Below are 21,425 nucleotides of genomic sequence, written 5' to 3' on the forward strand. Positions count from 1 at the left end.
GGTTCTCAATTTCATAATCCTCTGAAAGGCAAATGACGATTTGTAGGCTCAATTGTAGTAGGCCTAGAGATGATTAAGTTTTTGAGGAATGGCTTAAACTCTGTGCATCCCTGGCTCTTCCTTTACCCACAGAAAGCAGGATTCACCACATAAGATCCCCATGTACCCCCATGCCCACCCCAGCCCACATCATGTGCAAGCTCCTTACATATACACTTTCAGGATGAGGTCATCTTTCGTCTCTCCAGTCAGCAGGTCAGCAATGCTAAGAACTGCACAGCCAAAGGGTCGCCGGTACTGGACACTGCAGGCATTCTTTTTTTCTCCTGCCCCCATTCGACCTGTTCAATTAAAAAGCACACCTAGTTCAAGGAGCCATTTGATTAATCCAGTTTAAGACGAGACACATACAGCTCTAACATAAGCCATATGAAATGTAATGGGTGATGGTAAAGACACAGATTTGGAGCAACTGTTGCCTCCATTCTGAACTCTCCCCTCAGACCACATAGTTGTGTGACCTTGGGCACGCAGTGCAAACTCTGGCCATTGGCTGTTACCTATAAAACATGAAGACTGAAGCTGAGCCCAGGTGTGGGTACCCTTCCCGAAGCATTCATGAAGGCACCCCAGGAGAATCGCATCCAAAAAGGCAGTAGGGGTGCCTATTTCATTCTCTACTTGTAAGATTCTCCATATTTCAAAAAATGATTTCAAACATTTCACCTCTGAAAAGAAGTGATTTGAGATTACCTGACGGTATAGCAAGTAAGCACAGGTGAGCAAATGAGCATGTTCTTTCCCAGCTCAGTACGCAGGCTGAGATCTCCAGGGATCCTTTTTTAACTCTGACATGGTTTCTACTGTTTAAATTGTTAGACATTTCAAAATCTGTGGTTGAGATACTGTTTTAATTTATTGTTGCATTTAATTACCAACGGGTTATTTTGAAAACTGAAAGCAAAAAGCACACTGGAGCTGTAACATAACAAGCTAACGTGAGGAGAAATAATGAAAAAAGTCTGCCAGTCTGTTTCCAGATGCTAGGGAACAGATCTGCACGTTGTTTCCATCTGACTGAAGTCCTGCTACAGCATGTCTGCATGGCTCTAGTACTTTCCAAATCCAACGCTAAATAGAAAAAAAGAGAGGAATGGCAGTATTCAATTTGGCTTTCATTCTTCAGTAATAAAGGAAAACTGCCCCTCTGATATATCAACTTCAGAGTAATATTTATAAATAGAAGCTGGAATACCACTTAATGGTGGTAAAAACCACAGAAAAAAAAAAACAAAAAAAAGAAGAGGACTTCCGACATAATGAAAAGGATTTTTCCCTTTTGAAGTCCCTTTTGAATAATTAATGTGTGACAGCCTTGAAATGTACTTTCTTGGATGATGTTTCATTTTCATTGGTATATTACTAATATATTGATTAACAGGCCTAAGGATAATAAGAATGCTGATTTACAATGAAATCATATACTAGACTCAACACTATAAAAAGAGTTGAGAGGACTCCTCTGAGATCAGGGACCGGTGTTTACTATGTGACATGCATGGGTTTGGAGAGTCATTAGGTATTACCATATAGGTACAGGGTTTCCCAGGTGGTACAGTGGTAAAGAATTCACCTGCTCATGTAGGAGACGCAAGAAGTGTGGGTACGATCCCTGGGTCGGAAAGATCCCCAGGAGGAGGAAATGGCAACCCACTCCGGTATTCTTGCCTGGAGACTCCCATGGGCAGAGGAGCCTGGTGGGCTGCAGTCCATGGGGTTGCAGAGTCAGCTACAACTGAGAGCACATGCAGGCAGCACAGGGGCTCATGTAGGTACAGGCTTATTAGCAGGGTGAATACGTAAACCTGACTACTGGGAATTCAAGAATAGTAAGCAAAACAAGGACAATAAATGTAATGAAGGCTGTGGTAGGACTAACAATTATTAGGGCAAAGGTTGTTCCTCCAATTACATGAATTAGGAGGTGTCCAGCTGTAATATTAGCTGTTAGCTATATAGCTAGGGCTACTGGTTGGGTAATACGCAAATAGTTTCAATAATTACAAATATACTGGTAAGAGGAATGGGTATTCCCTATGGTAGAAAATACATGAGATGCTTTTGTTTCATGGTGAAAGCCTATAATGATTGTTCATGATAAAAAAGGGATAAATATACCTAAAATTATGAAAACTTGTGTAGTGGGTATAAACAAATGTGGTAAAAGACCAACTAAGTTTGTTGGGCTGATAAATAAGCAATATAAGTATTTCTGTTCAGGCCTGCCCTTTATAATTATGAATGGCCATTATCTGTTTTGTTGCAAGTTGAACCAATCACTGCTAAATAGAAATCATGCAGTTATTTATGAATCTAGTGTGGGAAAACTATTTATCTTTATTTCCTCCCCTTTTTTCCGATCAAAGACGAGGCCTCAAATTCCAGGCCAGGTACTGTTACTCCAGCTCTCGGCAGCCAGTGCAGGTCAGTGTGCCCTTTTCTTATTAAGTCTATACAAGGAATAATCTAGAAAAAGTTCTTACTCTTTCTAGAATAATTCTTCTACTTGCCCCTGATAGACAAGGATCTTCCACTCCTTTATTTCACTGAAGCAGATTAAATCTTAACTTTTCTGAATTTCTTACCTTCATTATTATTGGACTGATCATCAGGCAAGTTTTTGCAGTAATGTCAATATAGAATTAATTCGATCAAAGCTTAGGGAAGGAAGGTAGGTAATTTAGGATTCAACATTCATTCTGATGACTTAATGATCATAAATAGCTTAGTAAAATATACAGCCACTAATCAAATGCCAGGTATTTGAAAGGCAGCCCTGTGATGGGTAATACTATGCAGTCGTTTCCTCAGCTGTATCCTGGGAGTGAAGGACAGAGGTACCCAGCCCATGGGCAAGCAAGACATGTGATCATTTTCTACCACCAAAAGCCTGTAGATACTTTTCTAAAAGTTCTGAAAGCTAGAGTGGTTTACTTTTTATCTCAAATTTGTAGAAGATTATGTTCAAATTGTATCCATGTTTACATGAAGATATCCAAAATCACATTTTACATTAACAATTGCTGTGACAAATTTGAATAAATTTTTTAAAAACCACAAAGAATTCCATAAACTGCACCCCTGCCATCCTGGGCACAGACAGAGGCTCTATCTCATAAACAAACAGAAACACGCATTACAACTTTGCCAGTTTTAAAAGACTCTTTCCAATTTCCACACCCCATACTCATGTATAAAAAGAAAATTAAAACAAAACCAAAGACAGTTCACTTATTTATTTATTTCTACTGCCCCTCAAATATGAAAAGAAGATAAAATTAAATGGGTTTTTCAGAACAGACTTTTATGAGGAAAAAAATGCTTAGAAAATCTTTGTTGAAACAACGTTTTATAGTCTCTCTCAATGCAAAATGGGGTCATCGTGTGTATAAAATAAAAAACCATTAAAAAAAAAAATCACCATGCGGGACTGCATGGTGAGATATCACTATTCTGCAGAAGTTTTCCTCAGCAAGTCGTGTAACAGTTAGTGAGGAAGGAGAAGCCAGTTCTCAGTATCAGTTGGTTAGCTTTCCTAGAGAAATGACTTAGGTTCCACCATGTATTTCCTCTGGCATAAAATGCCTGCTTTTAGAGGTCTTACATGTGTAAACCTAGTGACCATATTTTGGTTTTGATGTGCAAGGGCATCATAGAACACTGAAAGTGTGTTCTGCAAGAGGTTAGTAAGTGTAACATTATATAAGTGTTTCCACAGTCAAATCAAATCTGGAGAGAGCTAGGGTCAACAAAGTTAGAGAAGCAATTTTATTCTTCCCAGTAGGATTTCTCAAGACTCTTTAATAAGCTGACGAAATTATACAAGTGAAAAATATATATACAGCATTCAATTTTCCGTAGCCTTTTTCTTATAGCACCTTGTGTAATAATGTTCTGCAGCCTTCCACACTTTGGGAAATGCCAGTTGGTGTAAAGTTTTCATAAATGTGTAGAAAATCCAGCTCCTAAAAGTTTAATGTATGCTGTTAACAGAAATTAGAATTTGAGTAGACAAATACCAAGTGTATGAATCCAATATTTTTAGAAAGTCCAATAAAACTAAATGAAATGCAGCAAACTAACTAATGACTTATATGGAGACAGAACAAACTCTATTTATGGCGGTGTGAGAGTCTGGGGAGACCAGAATCCCAAATTCTGCGAATATGGGATTCAGATCTTGCTTGGACTTCTTTTTGACCCAGACAGCACATAAATCACAAGTACACAGAAGCCTCTGGGCAGTTCTCCCCGTCATGCTCCTATCACGCCAAGTGTCACACCTACCGATTCGGATGATGTGCACAGTGATGTAGATGTCCTTTCTGAGCTCGCTGCTCCCCAAATCCTACCGAAAAACAAAGTCTGGTCATTGTAGAACTCATCCTTTAGGCAGAAACACTTGAAGGGATAGCACATTGTTTTAACAAATAACAGAAGAAAGACAAATATGAGCATTCTTGGATTTTTTGGAGCAGAAGCACATAATTCAAATCCTGTTCTAAAAATACCACTGTGATCAACTTTACTGTAAGCCTACAGATGTCAAATAAGACTTAAAAAAGAAAAGCCCATTCTTTTTTCAGTCTCTAGCTCACTCATTCTTTAAATATTTCTTAAATACATACTAAATGCCACGTGCCACTCTGAGCCCTGTCACACTGGGCTTCAGCCATAAAGAACAGGCTCTCATACACACTGATGGGACAAAGGTGTGATTGTGAAAGCTGGCATTCAGATTTCAGGGCATCATGGTAATTTACACTCTTCCCTGGTGGCTCAGACAGCAAACAATCTCCTGCAATGCAGGAGATCCGGGTTTGATCCTTGTGTCAGGAGGATCCCCTGGAGGAGCAAATGGCAACCTACTCTAGTATTCTTGCCTAGGAAATCCCATGGACAGTGGAGCCTGATGGGCAAAGAGTCAGACACCACTGAGCAACTAACACTTTCATACCACTTTCACTGTAATTTATGTGTTATTTACAAAGTTTCAGCAAATCTACTATGTTCTCTCATAATAACTTACGTCTCTTAAATAAGATAAAGTACTTAAGAAAGAATCTGCCTCCTTGATAAAACAAGATCCACTTACCACGAAGAGAGAGCAGTGTCGTTCTGGTTTATCTGGGGCTTTGGGAAGCCCGTTTCTATTTAGCCTCAAGAAAAATCTCTCGCTACAAGAGAAAAGAAGTTGAATATTTTTAGAATTAATTAATATTTAAGGACTCGTCACCTTTCTAGCTGCTCTTTGTCCTAAAGGTTAAACTCAAAATTTTTTAGGCTTTTCACTGATATCAAAACTGTGTATATAAATTAGAAGAGTACCCAAGACAGTAAACATTTGCTTCACTTCTGACAAAGCTGGCAAAGCAGAATGTGCAAAAGCAGAAAACATATATATGCAAACAAACAAAAAATTAACTTTTAGAAAGTTTCCATATCCATGAAATCATCACTATTACTTTAAAAAGTAGAAACAAGGACACTAAAAGGAAAAAATCTGACTTAACATGTTCTGTGTATTTGTACCTAAGATTATTTTTCATGCTTTGCGTCACAGTATTTACTTCACATCATACATGAACATTATTCCGAGTGCTAACAATCCATTAGAAGGCTTAGTATTTTATGCTCTTATAAACCTAATCCAAAACACAAAAAGAGAGACCAGGTAGTGAAACCTAAATATTCTTTGGTCCACAAAGGAATAGAAGACCTCACAATGCCTGCAGAACTTGCAATTCAAATTGCAGGAACACCTGGATTTAAATACAAATAATGCTGTTGATCAGCCACTAATTCAAGTCATTTCAAGGTAATGTGTTACAATATTTATATTAAAAAAAAAATAAAATGAGTATCACCTCTGCCCCCCACATTAATGCACCAGCTACCACAAGCTTCTGAATTTTAATATCCTGGTGCCCAGTATAGAATCAAATGGCTGGCTGCCTCAGGCAGAGAACATACAGCTAAAATCTCCAAAATGTGAAATTAGCAAATGGCTAGCCTTGGTCAGTAGCTTCCTTCGGTCTAGGGATCAAGCAGAGAAAGGGAGAGTAAGGCATTAGGAAGGCTCAGACCTTTCCAAGTCTCCATGCATATTCATCACTTGGTTCTTGCCATAAATAATGGCACTGTCTTCCAAACTCTCCCTTCTCCCCATAGGGGGAGAAATGAGAACCATAATCAGATCTCTAAGGAAGCATATGGTTTTAAATTTATGGCTGTTTTGGAACATTTTTATTCTCTTTTGCCATCTAAATCAAGACAGATATATTTAACAGATTCAACTACCTGGCTCATTCTGTCCTTTGTTAATGCCTATCCCTGATCTTCCACACAACAAAGGGCAAGCAATACACATGTCTATGGGGTCACTTCCTGCACCTATTACCTATGTGTTATCCCACAGAGCAGTGGCTGATGAGATCCAATGAGGAAAATATAACTTGCTGCAAGGATTCTCAAATGAAGCATACAAAGTTCCCATATAATTCTGAGGCAGAGGCTGGAAATGACAGATTCTACCAAGACTGCAGAGTTAAATTAATCTTATTCAATTGTCATTTACTATAATTCATAGCAAAGGTGATGAAGCTCACCTCAGAGTGGAAGAATATTCACTATTATTTCAAATTTAAGATGTACTAAAAGGAAATGTACAAAAATTCATCTTGGGGAAACATGAATTACACTTTAAAATAATCATAGCACTAGGTAATACTATTTCTTTAAGAAAATACTATTGTTTATTTGAGAATGGGCACTCTGCTAAGGACTTTACATGGATTAACCCCTTTTATCCTCACAATGCCCTTGGGAAGTTGGTACTCTTATTATGTCATTTTATAGTTGGGAAAACTAAGAAATAGTAAATAGTTTTGTCCTAGATCACAGAGCTGATGTGTGACTGAGTAGGAATTCTATGCCACATAATACCTACCCTCATTTGAATGCTATAAAATAAATTATTTTCTCTGCTTCATAGAATAACTGGGCATATTTACAGAACATTGAGATACAGAAGAAATTCATCTGTAAGGGACACCCACTGACTCAGTGAAGCCTGGTCCTAACTCTCTCCATACTCTTTCTGGGCTAAACTTGATTTAGTAGGTTTCAAAGCCATCCCTGGTTTGAAAGTGTTCCTTCGTAATTTTTTTAATGAAGTATTCTTAGAAAAATGATTTTGGAAATACATTTTACTAAACAAATGTGAAGCTTCAGAAAGATTTAAGTATTTGGTTTTAGTTGGTCAAAACTCCTAAAGTTTAAGACCAATATTTGGTTTTGCTTCTTGGGCAGCATCTACTGATGTATTTATTGATTATATTTTAGCCCAAAATGAAAGCAGTGTGATCATTTTCCCCTTTTCTGATTATAGGCAGCATGCTCTATTCTATATTTTTGAGGTGCATTTATGTTTGAGACTCCTCTTTATCCAGATGAAAACATTTGAAACAAATGCCACTTTACCTTCTGAAAGATCAGTCAAAATGATAAATAACAATAATATTAATTACAAAAGTCAATACAGCATTCCAGATATTGAGACCTTGACTTTAATGTTGATATAAAATACTATTTTATATTCACAAATTGTATCAATATTTTGGTGAAAAGTTTTCTAAAGCATTCCATTTCAGGGATTCCTTTTGCCCTGTCACTATTTTAATTTCACTAGTCTAGACAGAATCCTGATTATGCAAGTATTATATCATATCCTGTTTCAGAAAGAATATCAATATTTACTAAGCCATATCCCTTAACTTAAGCATGCCTTCAGTCTAAAAATAGACTGAAGATGGGTAATACGGAGAAAAAAGTCATGTGCAATTTTTGTAAAACACAGACTTCTAAGAGGGGGAAAAACTCTCTTATGGTCAATTAAACAAAATCTTTTTTATTCATCCGGTGACAAGTTGTTGGTATACAAATTCAATTTCTTTCAGCTTTGGTGATAGAGCAACCACTTAATTGGCAAATGGTTTCAGAAGAAAAAAAAAAGAACTATAGCAACACATTTCAGAATCTTTGAATTACAAATAAATACCCACCCACATGCTCACCAGGTGGTATTAGTGTTAAAGAACCTGTCACCCATCTGCAAGAGATGTGGATTCAGTTTTTGGGTCGGGAATATCCCCTGGAGGAGGGCATAGTAACTCTCTCCAGTTTTCTTGCCTGGAGAATCCCATGGACACAGTTCAGTTCAGTTCAGTTCAGTTGCTCAGTCGTGTCCGACTCTGCGACCCCATGAATCGCAGCACGCCAGGCCTCCCTGTCCATCACCAACTCCCGGAGTTCACTCAGACTCACGTCCATCGAGTCAGCGATGCCATCCAGCCATCTCATCCTCTGTCGTCCCCTTCTCCTCCTGCCCCCAATCCCTCCCAGCATCAGAGTCTTTTCCAATGAGTCAACTCTTTGCATGAGGTGGCCAAAGTACTGGAGTTTCAGCTTTAGCATCATTCCTTCCAAAGAAATCCCAGGGCTGATCTCCTTCAGAATGGACTGGTTGGATCTCCTTGCAGTCTAAGGGACTCTCAAGAGTCTTCTTCAACACCACAGTTCAAAAGCATCAATTCTTCGGTGCTCAGCCTTCTTCACAGTCCAACTCTCACATCCATACATGACCACAGGAAAAACCATAGCCTTGGCTGGATGGACCTTTGTTGGCAAAGTAATATCTCTGTTTTTGAATATGCTATCTAGGTTGGTCATAACTTTTCTTCCAAGGAGTAAGCGTCTTTTAATTTCATGGCTGCAGTCACCATCTGCAGTGATTTTGGAGCCCAAAAAAATAAAGTCTGACACTGTTTCCGCTGTTTCCCCATTGACACAGGAGGTCACAAAGAGTCAGACAGGACTGAGCGATAAACACTTTCACGCTTTCACACACTCACACACATTTGGAGAATGCCAATATGTTGCCTTTAAGGCCAGGGAAGAAACTAAATAAGTCAATGACATTCCACCATGGCACATCTTCTAAAATTCTCTCAAAAACTTTTGTGGCCACCTACAAAGATATTTTCAACCTTCTACAGTTGAGTCAAAGAGTGGCAACTCTGATCAGAAAACAAAATTAGTTTTTGTCAATTTAAAATGTGTCCTATTACCAGCCTGGAAGAGAAGGGGAGGTTGGGAGAGAATGGATACATGTATATGTATGGCTGAGTCCCTTTGCTATCTACCTGCAACTACCACAATATTGTTAATTGGCTATACTCCAAGAAAATAAAAAGTTTAAAAACAAAGCAAAAAAAGTGTTCTATTATAAGATATGCATACTTACTATTTCCATTCCCAGATATCAGCTAATGATTTTGTACCTTCTAGGTATTTAAAGACTGAACAAATACAATCTTTTAGGGAAAAAATACAAATTATTGGGTAGCAACGTTCACTGTCTTCCATATAACATCTTTTACACTTCATGGCAGCGAAATACATGAAATTCTCCAGGGACATATCAATCAATGGGACCTTACCATCAGATGTAAGAGTCACCTAATTAACTTCAAGATCACTCTAGATTCTAGTCCATGCCATGTAACTCTGTCCACCATGCACATTCTAGGTCTTTATTATAACAACTATATTGTAATGGAAGTATCTATGGTGACATATTTTCAAATGGGAATGGCTCCTTCTTCATCATCAAACAATGAATTAGCACATAGAACACTTTCAGCAATACTGAAGAAATGGGATTTGATATTATTACTAGCAGAGAAAAATCATCATTTGACTTCCCCTTACAATGCTGTGTGCTCCCAGAGGAAATTTCACTGCCAGAGAAATTTAGTGTCCACCTGAATTCCTTGTGTGAGCCATTATGAATCATTGTGTGATAAATCAACAAGAGTAAATTGTGTCTTTGGAAATAAAGAATGAAAAATCACAATTATTTATTATTTATAACGTGCCTTCTTCTAAAAAAGGATTTGAGAAAACCAACATAGTGAAGTAACAGTGGGCACATTCATCCCCAGATATCCCGGGGAAAAATAGTACAACTCAAAATACACCCCATCCTGGTGTACATACACTTTACACAGATTTTTCTCTAAGTTTCATAATCACCCTATAAGGGAGGAGCCCCTCCCATCCCCGTTTTACAAATGAGAAAGCTGGAGTTTGGAGATAATGGGTAAGTTGGCCAAAGTTGCACGGTCAGTCAAGGGTGGAGCCAGGAAATTAATTTCCAGGGTCTGATTCCAAAGTCTCAGGTCTTAACCACAAAGCTATCTTCATAAGAACAGCACATCTCATAACAGACACAAAAAGAGCAAGTCTAACCATACCATGTGAACCCAGGGTTTTTATTGTGAATATGTACAATAAAATAAAAAAATAATTATTAAAAAACGCATGAAGCCAGACAAAAATAAATAAAGCCACAAACTTATCTGTGTTTAGGGAGTTTATGCCTATTTCAACAGCATAGTTGGTAGAAAAGTTCTTACCAATGATGCAAATAATGTGGGCGGCACAGTAGAGATCTGAAGACCCTAATGGCTTCTCTTCTCAGCAGGATAAGATGCTCCTATCTTCCCATGCCTCCTTCTAACACACAGAAGCAGCTGTCCTTCTAATGGCCCTACCTAGGGTCTTGGAGGCCTTCTGGACAGATGTGGGAGGGTCCTCCCAGCTTTCTGAGTCATCATATCAAGTGGCTCTCCAATATAGCACTCCTAGGACAATCATTTGATTTCATAGAGCAATGTACCCATAGTTAGGGATGACCAGCATCAAGGACATTTTTGTATTTCTCTATATGGATTTTTGTTTATAACTCTATAGCTCCCCTCTTATAAGAAGCAATGTACCTATAGTTAGGAATGCCTAGTGGTTTAATGTTTGTGAAAGTTACACAATGTATAGCTACCTAGTGCTTTAATGTTTGTGAAAGTTATACAACATATACTTTATACAATAATTTATGATGATAATATATTGAGGTTGAAGTCTGATTAATCCACAAAAATTGCAAAGAATACTTTCAAAATCATTTTGGACAGTTAAAACACTGAAATAAATTTATGTTCTCCAAAAGCAACAGTAACAAAAGAGAGAAAACACTTGGATGGTCGTGTTCTGGTACACAAACTGGAAAAAGAACTATCTGGTTCTGTTGTGCTTATACTTTATAGAGGGCCTCCCTGGTGGCTCAGCAGTAAAGAATCCACCTGCGATGCAGGAGACACAGGTGTCATCCCTGGGTCGGGAAGAGCCCTGGAGGAGGTCACAGCAGCGCACTCCAGTATTCTTGCCTGGAGAATCCCATGGACAGAGGTGCCTGCTAGGCTACAGTCCATGGGGTTGCACAGAGTCAGATACAACTGAAGCAACTTAGCACACAGGCATGCATATTTTTATAAAACAGCTGTACCAAAAAAATACCCCATGTAGCATCTTTGAAAGAACCAAGTTCCTTGTCTTAAATGTAACTATGCTATGTGTGAGGAAAATTACTATTTATTGTACACTGAGTAGTCATGCAGGGAGATGGTCCAAGAACCAAGGAGGAAACATTCGGAGCAAGAAGATGGAAGGAGGAGAGGAAGGGGAAAGGCTCTGCTGAGTTGACTCTAGGGCCTCTCCCCAAAAGGCCATACTATATGATAGATGTTGATCTCCGTGCTTCCATTTCACTGTTTCTCCTTCATTTTCTCAAACGCTTTCTGATTGACTAACATTGTAAGCTGCTTCCAATAACCTGCGCAGGGAACTGTTACTATGTTCTTTCCTAGGACAAGTGGCAAAGGACAACCCAAGGAGCATTCTAAATAGTCACAGTACCAGGAGCTGGTCCTGCCACTGACCAGGCAAGATACCCTAGCAAAGTGAGGGGAAAGTGCGCTAGCTGCCCTGGGGTGGCCACTGGACCAAAAGTTTCAGTGTTTACCATGGCACAGAAGAAGGGACTCTCGTCCAGGCCATCTGGTAATGTGGGTGTGCACGACACTCCCCTGGGCAGCTGTAGAAAGCCCAGGTCCCAGCCTGGGGATCCTGACTTACTGTACTATGGATCTAAAAGCTCCTTGAATGTTTAAAAGCACAGTCACAGTTAACAGCCACAGTTTTGACCCAAATGCTTAAGCCCTAATGAGTCAGAATTGCTGACTGTCCTTTATGACCATCACATACACCAGGAAACAGGCAACACATGCCTGATATGTTCAGGCCAATGACTTCTCCCCTTTCGTCTCCCAACATATGACGGATGCAAACAAAGTGTTTCCTTGTCAATAAATAAAACCAACTCCTCAAGCAAGTCTTCCTAGAAAAAGCTATTAATATGCTTTCTAATTTTAAAAGTAAAGCAACACAAGGGTCATGAGCTCTTCTGACTGACTAAAGGGAAATGAAACAAGAAGGATCACTGATACCAGGTTTTCCACAGTAGTTTACGTAAACAGCAGACAGATTCTGAGTTTTCTTTTTTAATATTACTGTCCAAGCCCAGATTCACTTGACAAATATTTGAAGTTGAAGGACTAAGCAATCAACTAAAGGGATGCTTTATAAGGACAATAAAGGATTTTGCTTTAGTTGAACAATGAAAGGGAAGATAATTTTTTAAACTACAGCCAATGCTGAACACCAAGCTGATTCTTTCTTACTACTTAGAATGACTTAAAACCATTTCATGTTTTTGTTTTTGGTTTTTTCCCAGAGTATAAAGCTAGTTGAATCAGAACTCTTTTTAGGAAGGCAAAACTCAAAAAAGAAATGCAGTTTAAAGTTACAAATAAGTGATGTACAGACCACCTGCAGACCAGTGTACAGACCAATGAATGAAAGAAAAGATTTGGATCAACTGTTGATTGGACAAAACCCATAATGGCAATAAGTTCTAAAACGTTGATGTTCTAAAAATCCCATTGTTGAATTCAAGTTAAATCCTTAGAAACAGCTTAACTGTGCAATTGAGCAACTCAGGAAAATACTTGCTTGTGTCTATCTCCAGAGAACTCATTAAGAATTCCACTAGAAAAAAGTTCCTCAGAGAGCTAACTAAAAGTAGGTGATGAGACGATCTGGTCAACAGAACCAGGGACTGTGAAATAAGAAAGCCTGTTTATAGGCAGAATGTCTTATGCTTATTCTTGGAATTTTCATTAATTTGATTATGGTAAACACTGTGACATTTCGTGAGAGAGGAATCGCTCTGATTTATATACAGTAATTATTTTGACCTTTCTAACAATGGTTCTTTGTTAGGCAAAGTATCTATAATAAGGAATCTTGAAAGTAAAGCAAACCTGAGCTCTTTATAACTACTCTGGGTTGAAGCATGCAGTTCTTTGCAAAGGTAAAGGAAACCTTTATAAAACAGAATAAATAATGAAAATCCAAGTAATTCAAGCCCTGCAAAAACAATAAGTAAAATGTCTTTCATACATCTATCATCTCAAAAATATGTCCTAAGTTTTAAAATGAAATAAGCCAAAATCAAATGTCCCTTTCAAGAGCTCACTGATACTGACAGATTCTTTATATTCATTACAACTTTAAAAAATGAAAACGTATGGTGGTCACCAAAGGGGAAAGGAATAGGGGAGGGGAGGGATAAATTAGGAGTATAGGATTAACAGATGTATACCACTATATATAAAAATAGATAAATAATAAAGATCTGCTACAAAGCACAGGGAACTATAATAATCTTTAATGGAAAAGAATCTGAGAAAAATATATGTATGTCTATAACGGAATCTATTTGCTGTACATCTGAAACTAATACAATGTTGTACATCAACTACAATCAAAAAAATTATCAACTATACTTCATCATTAAATACTATTTATTAACTAGATGATGCCTGCAATAGGACTTTCTAAAGGTCAAAGGCTTTTTCTTTTTAACCAGGGAGCTACAAGGCCTCTACAATGATATGCAAATATTCATGTGTATTAGAATAAGCACATTATTTTCTGAAGAGCTCTTCAGTGTTCATAAGTTGGAAAATGCACTGGGAAGTTTAGGAAGCACTGCTCTAGACACCACAAGTATTTTTTGTAAAATGAAAATAGCATATTGATTACCATGCACAGAGAAACTCTAGCATTTAAAAATAATTTTTGACTTCAAGCTTAATAGTCTTTCAAAGAACAACAGAATGTAAGTTTTGGGAAGGCAAGAATTTTTAAATTTTTTATTCATTGACGTGTCCCCAGTGTCCAGATCAGTGCGTGGCTCTGAGAAGGAGACCAGTAGTTGTTTGCTGAATGAATGAAGATCAGTGATTCAACAACAATAGCACGTAATCTCTGATGCTCAACAGAAATAAAAAGATGCAGTCTCTGTTTAGCTTTTTTGTCAAAGATCTCCAAATGGAAGTACTTAGGAGAAGATGCTACACAGATTTTCCTCAGTTTATAGGGTTATGTCCTGATAAACCCACTCAGCTTCAACAGAGTACTATAGCTCACATGGCTAGCTCAGGGAAAGATCAAAATCCCAAGTACAGTTTCCAGTGAATGTTCATTGCTTTAATGTTCATCACTGTAAAGTCAAAAAAACCCTATTGAAACACTGTAAGTCGAGGACAGTCTATAAACTATCTGCCAGCTTTTATTTACTTTTTTTTTTAGAACAGATTTTGCAAATGATGCTCCCATAGAGACATATCTAAGAGCAAAGCTCTGATTAACACAAGTGAGCATGAAAGAAAACTATCGACTTTTCTGATGCACTCAACCTTGTGTTCTCTCTCTTATCAAGAAGCACATCCTCACTGGAGTGGAAGGAAAACAGCAAAAATTAAGCAATAATGACATGATCTTTTCATACTTTGCCTCAACAATAGTGAGAGATTTGTAAATTACTTTCAATGGCAACCCACTCCAGTATCCTTGCCTGGAAAATCTCATGGACTGAGGATGGAGGAGCCTGGTGGGCTGCAGTCCATTGGGTCACAAAGAGTCGGGCACGACTGAGTGACTAACACATTAACTGCATTAATGCCCAGCCTGTGTAGGGCATTCTGCAAGGTTCTGGGAACAGAAAGATAACAAGAGGGTATCCTTACCCTCAAAAAAGGAACTAACTAGGGCCATATCATGAACAATTCTATTGTTGGTGTTGAATCACTTACGAAACAAATGTCAGTGAAAAGCAAAGAAGTCCTGGCAAGGTGGGTTGCTCTGTGTAAGCATGATGTAGTTGAAATTTAGGGAAACTAAATTAATCTGAATTCCCTCTAGGCAGCAGACACAGGGCAGAGGAGGAAAGACACAGCTGATCAGAATCCTGGTGAAAAGAATACCAATCTGGTCATCCTTTAAAACACAGGAATGTGGGTTAAATCTGATCAATTTCTAAAACATTGCACAAAGTACCATGAGTCAAATAGGCTGCACAGTGTCTGGAGCTAAAGGGGATGAGAAAGTCAGTCTAAACCCACTTAGTCTATGGGTTTTCAGTTTTCTACCCCTTAAAATTCCAGTCACTTTTTCTTATAATAACATAATAATTTACAATTTCAGAAATAACTGGAATTGTGTGGCTCTTAAAATGCTACAGAGAAAAACAGTGCATCACTTCTATGCTGGGTGTTCTTGCAGCATGAACACAGTTATTTGTTTCTTTTAATTTACATCCTCCTCCTGGTCCATTTCTGAAAATCTCTCCTATTAACATCACTACACCTCTAGAGCAGTATTTTTTTGTATGCAACATAATGTAACCAAAGAATCTGATTAACTTCGAAGTGACAACAATCTCAATTTTTGTGCACCTGCTGGAAGAATCAAATGATGGAAAAGATGTGGGAGAGTGGAAAGCACTCATGCCTTTAAACAGGAGGCCCGAGGGAAGGTCACTGTGGGGTCAGTGATGTACAGACACCCACAGAGAAATCTGTGCCAGCTCGTCTAGACACAGCAGGAAGCACGCTGGGCCGTATGGAATGGTTGATGTTGCCACAATCCAAAGAGGACCTCTGAACGCCTTCTTCTATTTCTGTTCTCAGTCATGCTCCCTGCATGCATGGCCAGTCAGAAAATTTCCCCTCCATTACTGCTTTACTTTGGAGAGGTTACAATTTCCAGTTAATTTTGAAACACAAAACTATAAAAAGAGATCTACACCAACCCTCTTTCTACATTCCAAACAACAAATGCTCCTAATTTATGTAAAAATATAGATGCTGAATTTGTGTGATCACACTATAATAAGTTGTAAATGAGGTATGAAATGAGAAATTCTAGCACAGTGCTCGAAGAATTAAAAAATCACATGTGCTCTCTTAACTGTGTTATGTACTATAATACAGACACAAAAATATTAGCATTTTTTCTAAGAGTGGACTAAATAACTATTCTCTCCAACAGCTGTAAGGCCTTGAAAAAATCTCCAAGTACCTAAGTCTTTTCAAAAGAAGCCTGAGTTCTTTAATTTTCTCTCAAAAATGAAAGACTTTTAGATCGTGTCAGCCTCTGAAGAGACCAACTGGAAGTAATGGTTGTAATTTCTTTAATTCTCTCCTCATTATGCTAGATTCCCATTCTGTTTTATCCAAATGTGATGTGTCAGGCTCCAGCTCTACCACCTGATAGCTCTTTCCTGAGCACACCTGGCAAAAAGTAGCTACCTTGGGAGCCAGGAGTCACCACCAATTTCAGACATCTCTCTTGCAGGGGCCTTCCTGAACTCGGCGAGTATTCATCAGTAACTCACTTCCTATCACATTTTTGCTCAAAGGCCACTGACCTTGTTTGTGCAATTCACTTTCAGCCCTGAACTCCCTTTCCTTCTCTTTTCTGCTCTCCAACAGCAGCTCATTTTGTTCCTCCACTTTTCTTATAAAAGGTCAAGGCCACAGACCCATGCCCTCTTTTCCATTTCAACATCTGAAACCCATTCCGCTGCCCTCCTTTCCTCCCACACTAGTAGAAGCAGCAACCTTCCTCTTTCTCAAAATAAACTTATTCGCGTATGTCCTGCATCCCTTCTGCCATCTGCTCCAGAAGTCACCCGTGAGTCTCCAGCAGGGTCTCATGCTACTGGCATCCCACTGCTACTTCTATGACTGTAAGACAAGTGAATGAATGAACCAGGACATGGCGAGAGGTAACCCGCTATTCATGTACCTGTAGAAAGTCCTCACCTTTGGGAGGACAAACCTCTATTATTTTTTAAATTTATTTTATTGAAATACAATTGATTTATGATGTGTTAATTTCTGCTGTATAAGTAAAGTGACTGCTGCTGCTGCTAAGTCACCTCAGTCGTGTCCGACTCTGTGTGACCCCATAGACAGCAGCCCACCAGGCTCCCCCGTCCCTGGGATTCTCCAGGCAAGAACACTGGAGTGGGTTGCCATTTCCTTCTCCAATGCATGAAAGTGAAAAGTGAAAGTGAAGTCACTCAGTTGTGTCCGACTCTTAGCGACCCCATGGACTGCAGCCTACCAGGCTCCTCCATCCATGGGATTTTCCAGGCAAGAGTACTGGAGTGGAGTGCCACTGCCTTCTCCAAGCAAGGTGACTAGGTTATACATATATATATGTATATATATACATACATTTATTTTCATATTCTTTTCCATTATGCTTTATCACAGTATACTGAATTTAGTTCCTTGTGCTATACAGGAGGACCTTGTTTTGGACAAACCTCTATTAATTCAGAGTTTCTGGGAACCTGGTCCTTATATAGACATAGGATTTTGCTTAAGCATATAAGGTATTTCCTCTCACAGAACATTCATCTTCTAAAAGTTGCCTATTTTCTTGTATATATGAGTCAGACTTCACACTTTAAAGACAATATTACTATATTTGTTACTATAATACTGAATGTCCTAGACCTTCAGAAAACATTCCTGTTAAGTTCTGCCAAATACAATATCAAAAATATTATTGTCAGTTCATAGGAACCCAGGAATATTATTCCAAGCAGAATGGAATCCAAACCATGTATAGGGCTAACGACTAAATCAGATTAATAAATCTATCATCTTTCAAAGAAACTGAAAAAAAGGACTGCCTTCAATGCTTTACTGTTTGTATGCATAAAAAATTGATAATTTTAAGGAGGTAATTCACTAATCATACACACTAGATGCTAAAAGGTAGACCAAGCACCCACAGATCTTATATCCCAGGAAATTTACACCATTCAATTCTGCCACACTGCTCCACCTATTTCTCTCTGTTCTTCTTTCTTTCTTCTCCTTTTTCTTTCTCCCTTTCTTCCTTCTCCCTTTTTTCTTTCTTTCTGTTTTTCTGTTGCTAAAGTATTTAAAAGCAAATCATATCCCTGGATGCCATTCCACATGTTTACTAGTCTCTCTAAATCTTACGCAACTATAATAACATACACCTTAAAAATTAATAATAATTCCTTAAAATATATGACTTCTTTAAGAATTCAAGACCAAACACCACATATCATTTCTGGTTATGTTAAAGTGCATTTCCTAGCTTTTTGTTTTGTTTTAAATCGTCATCATCATAGCTTATAATTACTAACCAATGACCCAGTGTCAAGCATTAGACTAAGAGAAGTATATGCATTATCTCATGTAATCCTAAAACAATTCCATGAGATAAGTACTATTCTTTTTTTTTATGATAAGTACTATGCTTATCCTCACTTAGCAGACAAATAACAGCCATAAGAGACGTGAACTCATTTGCTGAGGCTGATGGAGCTACCGAATGACAGTGGTGGGTCCTCTGACTATAGAGTCTGACCATTTATGTACTATAGAACGGTACCTATAAGAAAAGATATACATCTTGAGTATGGAGAGAATTTCAGATATATTTCATGGACCAGAATTGGGTCATGTAAAAAAAAAAAAAAAAATCTGTGAGCTAGGACATGGAAGCAACCTAGATGTTCATTGATAGATGAATGGATAGAGCTATGGGCTCTGTGTGTGTGTGTGTGTGGGTGGGTGGGTGTGTGTATGTATATATATGTATAATGGAATATTACTCAGCCATAAAAAGGAAAATATTTGAGTCAGTTCTAGTGAGGTGGATGAAACTAGAGCCTATTAAGCAGAATGAAATTAGTCAGAAAGAGAAAAACAAATATCATACATTAACACACATATATATCAGAGAAGGCAATGGCACCCCACTCCAGTACTCTTGCCTGGCAAATCCCATGGATGGAGGAGCCTGGTGGGCTGTAGACCATGGGGTCGCTAAGAGTCGGACATGACTGAAGGACTTCACTTTCACTTTTCACTTTCATGCATTGGAGAAGGAAATGGCAACCCACTCCAGTGTTCTTGCCTGGAGAATCCCAAGGATGGGGGAGCCTGGTGGGCTGCCATCTATGGGGTCACACAGAGTCACACGACTGATGCGACTTAGCAGCAGCAGCAGCAACACATATATATGGAATCTAGAAAGATGGTACTGATGAACCTATTTGCAGGGCAGCAATGCAGACGCAGACACAGAGAAGACCTGTGGACATAGCTGGGGAAGGAGAGGGATGGGACTAATTGAGAGAGTAGCATGGAAACATATACATTACCATATGTAAAACAGACAGCAAGTGCGGAATTTGCTGTATGACTCAGGGATGTCAAACCAGTGCTCTGTGTCAACCTAGAGGGGTGGGGTGGGAGGTAGGAGGGAGGCTCAAGAGGATGGGGACATATCTATATCTAGTTTGTTGATGTATGGCAGAAACCAACACCATAGTGTAAAGCAATTATTCTCCAATTAAAAATAAAAGAAATCTGTGCCTCACCAATAATAATCACCACTTTTTCTTAAATGACAGACTTGAGTATACCGAAAAAGAAGGTAGTTTTAGGCAATATAAAATTTATACAGAAATGAAGCATTTAATGAAAATGGAGAGTTTAACTGTGTGATGGTAGAAAAAAACACAAAACTTCAGTCAAGTAAGTGAGTAAGGCACCAGCAAGAAAGTCAACTTTATTTGAACTTAATTACTATGAAAAGATTTTTTGTATTTAATCACCAGGATAAGGCTTTTTTAGAAGCACTACTCTGCTGCTATTTTCTCAAATAAAAGCCCACGCCAGCAGTTTGCACACACAAGCAGACCTATAATAAGCTGAGAACCCATTGGCAGCACTTAGTAGTAGGAATGTTAGTCGCTCAGTTGTGCCCAACTCTCTGCAATCCCATGGACTGTAGTCTGCTAGGCTCCTTTGTCCATGGGATTCTGCAGGCAAGATTAATACAGTGGATTGCCCTTCTCTAGGGGATCTTCCCAACCCAGTGATCAAACCTGGGTCTCCTACATTGAGGGTGGATTCTTCAACATCTGAGCCACCAGGGAAGCCCTAGTGGCACTTAGATCATATTAAATATATTCTCTGATAAGAATGAAATACAGTAACAGATTAGCCTTAAAACTTAGAATACAGCAGTAACCAAAGTAGCAAAACTTATATGGGAAATAGTCAACAAAAAGACTATGTCATTTTCACTGGCCCATGTAACTTACACTCTCTTGTAGATTAACTGACATATTAATATGTAAATAGGGCTTCCCTGGTGGCTCAGATGGGCAAAGTCAACTGAAAGCCTTCTGAAAGGATTCATCATTCAAGAGGCCATTAAGAACACTTGTGCTTCATGGGAAGATGTCCAAATAACATTAACAGGAGCTTGGAAGAAGTTGATCCAATCCTTATGGGTGAGTTTGAGGAATTCAGAACCTCAGTGCAGACAGTAATTGTACATGTGGTAGCAATAGCAAGAGAACTGGAATTAGAAGTGGAGCCTGAAGATGTGACTAAATTGCCACAATCTCACATTTAAACCTTGAATGGCTGAGAAGTTGACTCTTAAGGATGAGCAAAAGTGAAGATGCTGTGAAGATGGTTGAAATGATAACAAAGGATCTAGAATATGATATAAATGTAGTTGATAAGGAGGAGTTTGAAAGGGTTGACTCCCATTTTGGAAAGAAGCTCTGCTGTGGGTAAAAGGCTATAAAACAGCATTGCATGCTATAGAGAGATCAATCATGTAAAAAAAAGTCAACGAATAGAGCAAATTTCACTGCTGTCTTAGCTGAAGAAACTACCACAGCCACCTAAGCCTTCACTAACCACCATCCAGATCAATCAGTAGACATCAATATCAAAGCAAGATAGTTCAGTTCAGTCACTCTTTTGTGACCCCATGAATCGCAGCACACGAGGCCTCCCTGTCCATCACCAACTCCCGGGGTTCACTCAGACTCACGTCCATCGAGTCAGTGATGCCATCCAGCCATCTCATCCTCTGTCGTCCCCTTCTCCTCCTGCCCCCAATCCCTCCCAGCATCAGAGTCTTTTCCAATGAGTCAACTCTTCACATGAGGTGGCCAAAGTACTGGAGTTTCAGCTTTAGCATCA

The 21,425-nt window shown here is 38.7% G+C and overlaps 1 protein-coding gene across 1 annotated transcript in view; it reads right to left on the reverse strand.

Moving 5' to 3' along the window:
• DOCK4 (dedicator of cytokinesis 4) overlaps positions 1–21,425 on the reverse strand; it is a 477,425-nt gene that overhangs the window by 222,792 nt on the left and 233,208 nt on the right. The window contains exons 9-11 of the mRNA XM_010831178.1: positions 5,156–5,237; positions 4,348–4,408; positions 209–341 (exon numbers count right to left, since the gene is read on the reverse strand). Coding sequence (XP_010829480.1) covers positions 209–341; positions 4,348–4,408; positions 5,156–5,237 — 276 coding nt within the window. The remainder of the gene's footprint in view (positions 1–208; positions 342–4,347; positions 4,409–5,155; positions 5,238–21,425) is intronic.

This window comes from Bison bison, unplaced genomic scaffold, assembly GCF_000754665.1.
Source record: "Bison bison bison isolate TAMUID 2011002044 unplaced genomic scaffold, Bison_UMD1.0 scf7180017864525, whole genome shotgun sequence".
Classification (NCBI taxonomy): Eukaryota; Metazoa; Chordata; class Mammalia; order Artiodactyla; family Bovidae; genus Bison; species Bison bison.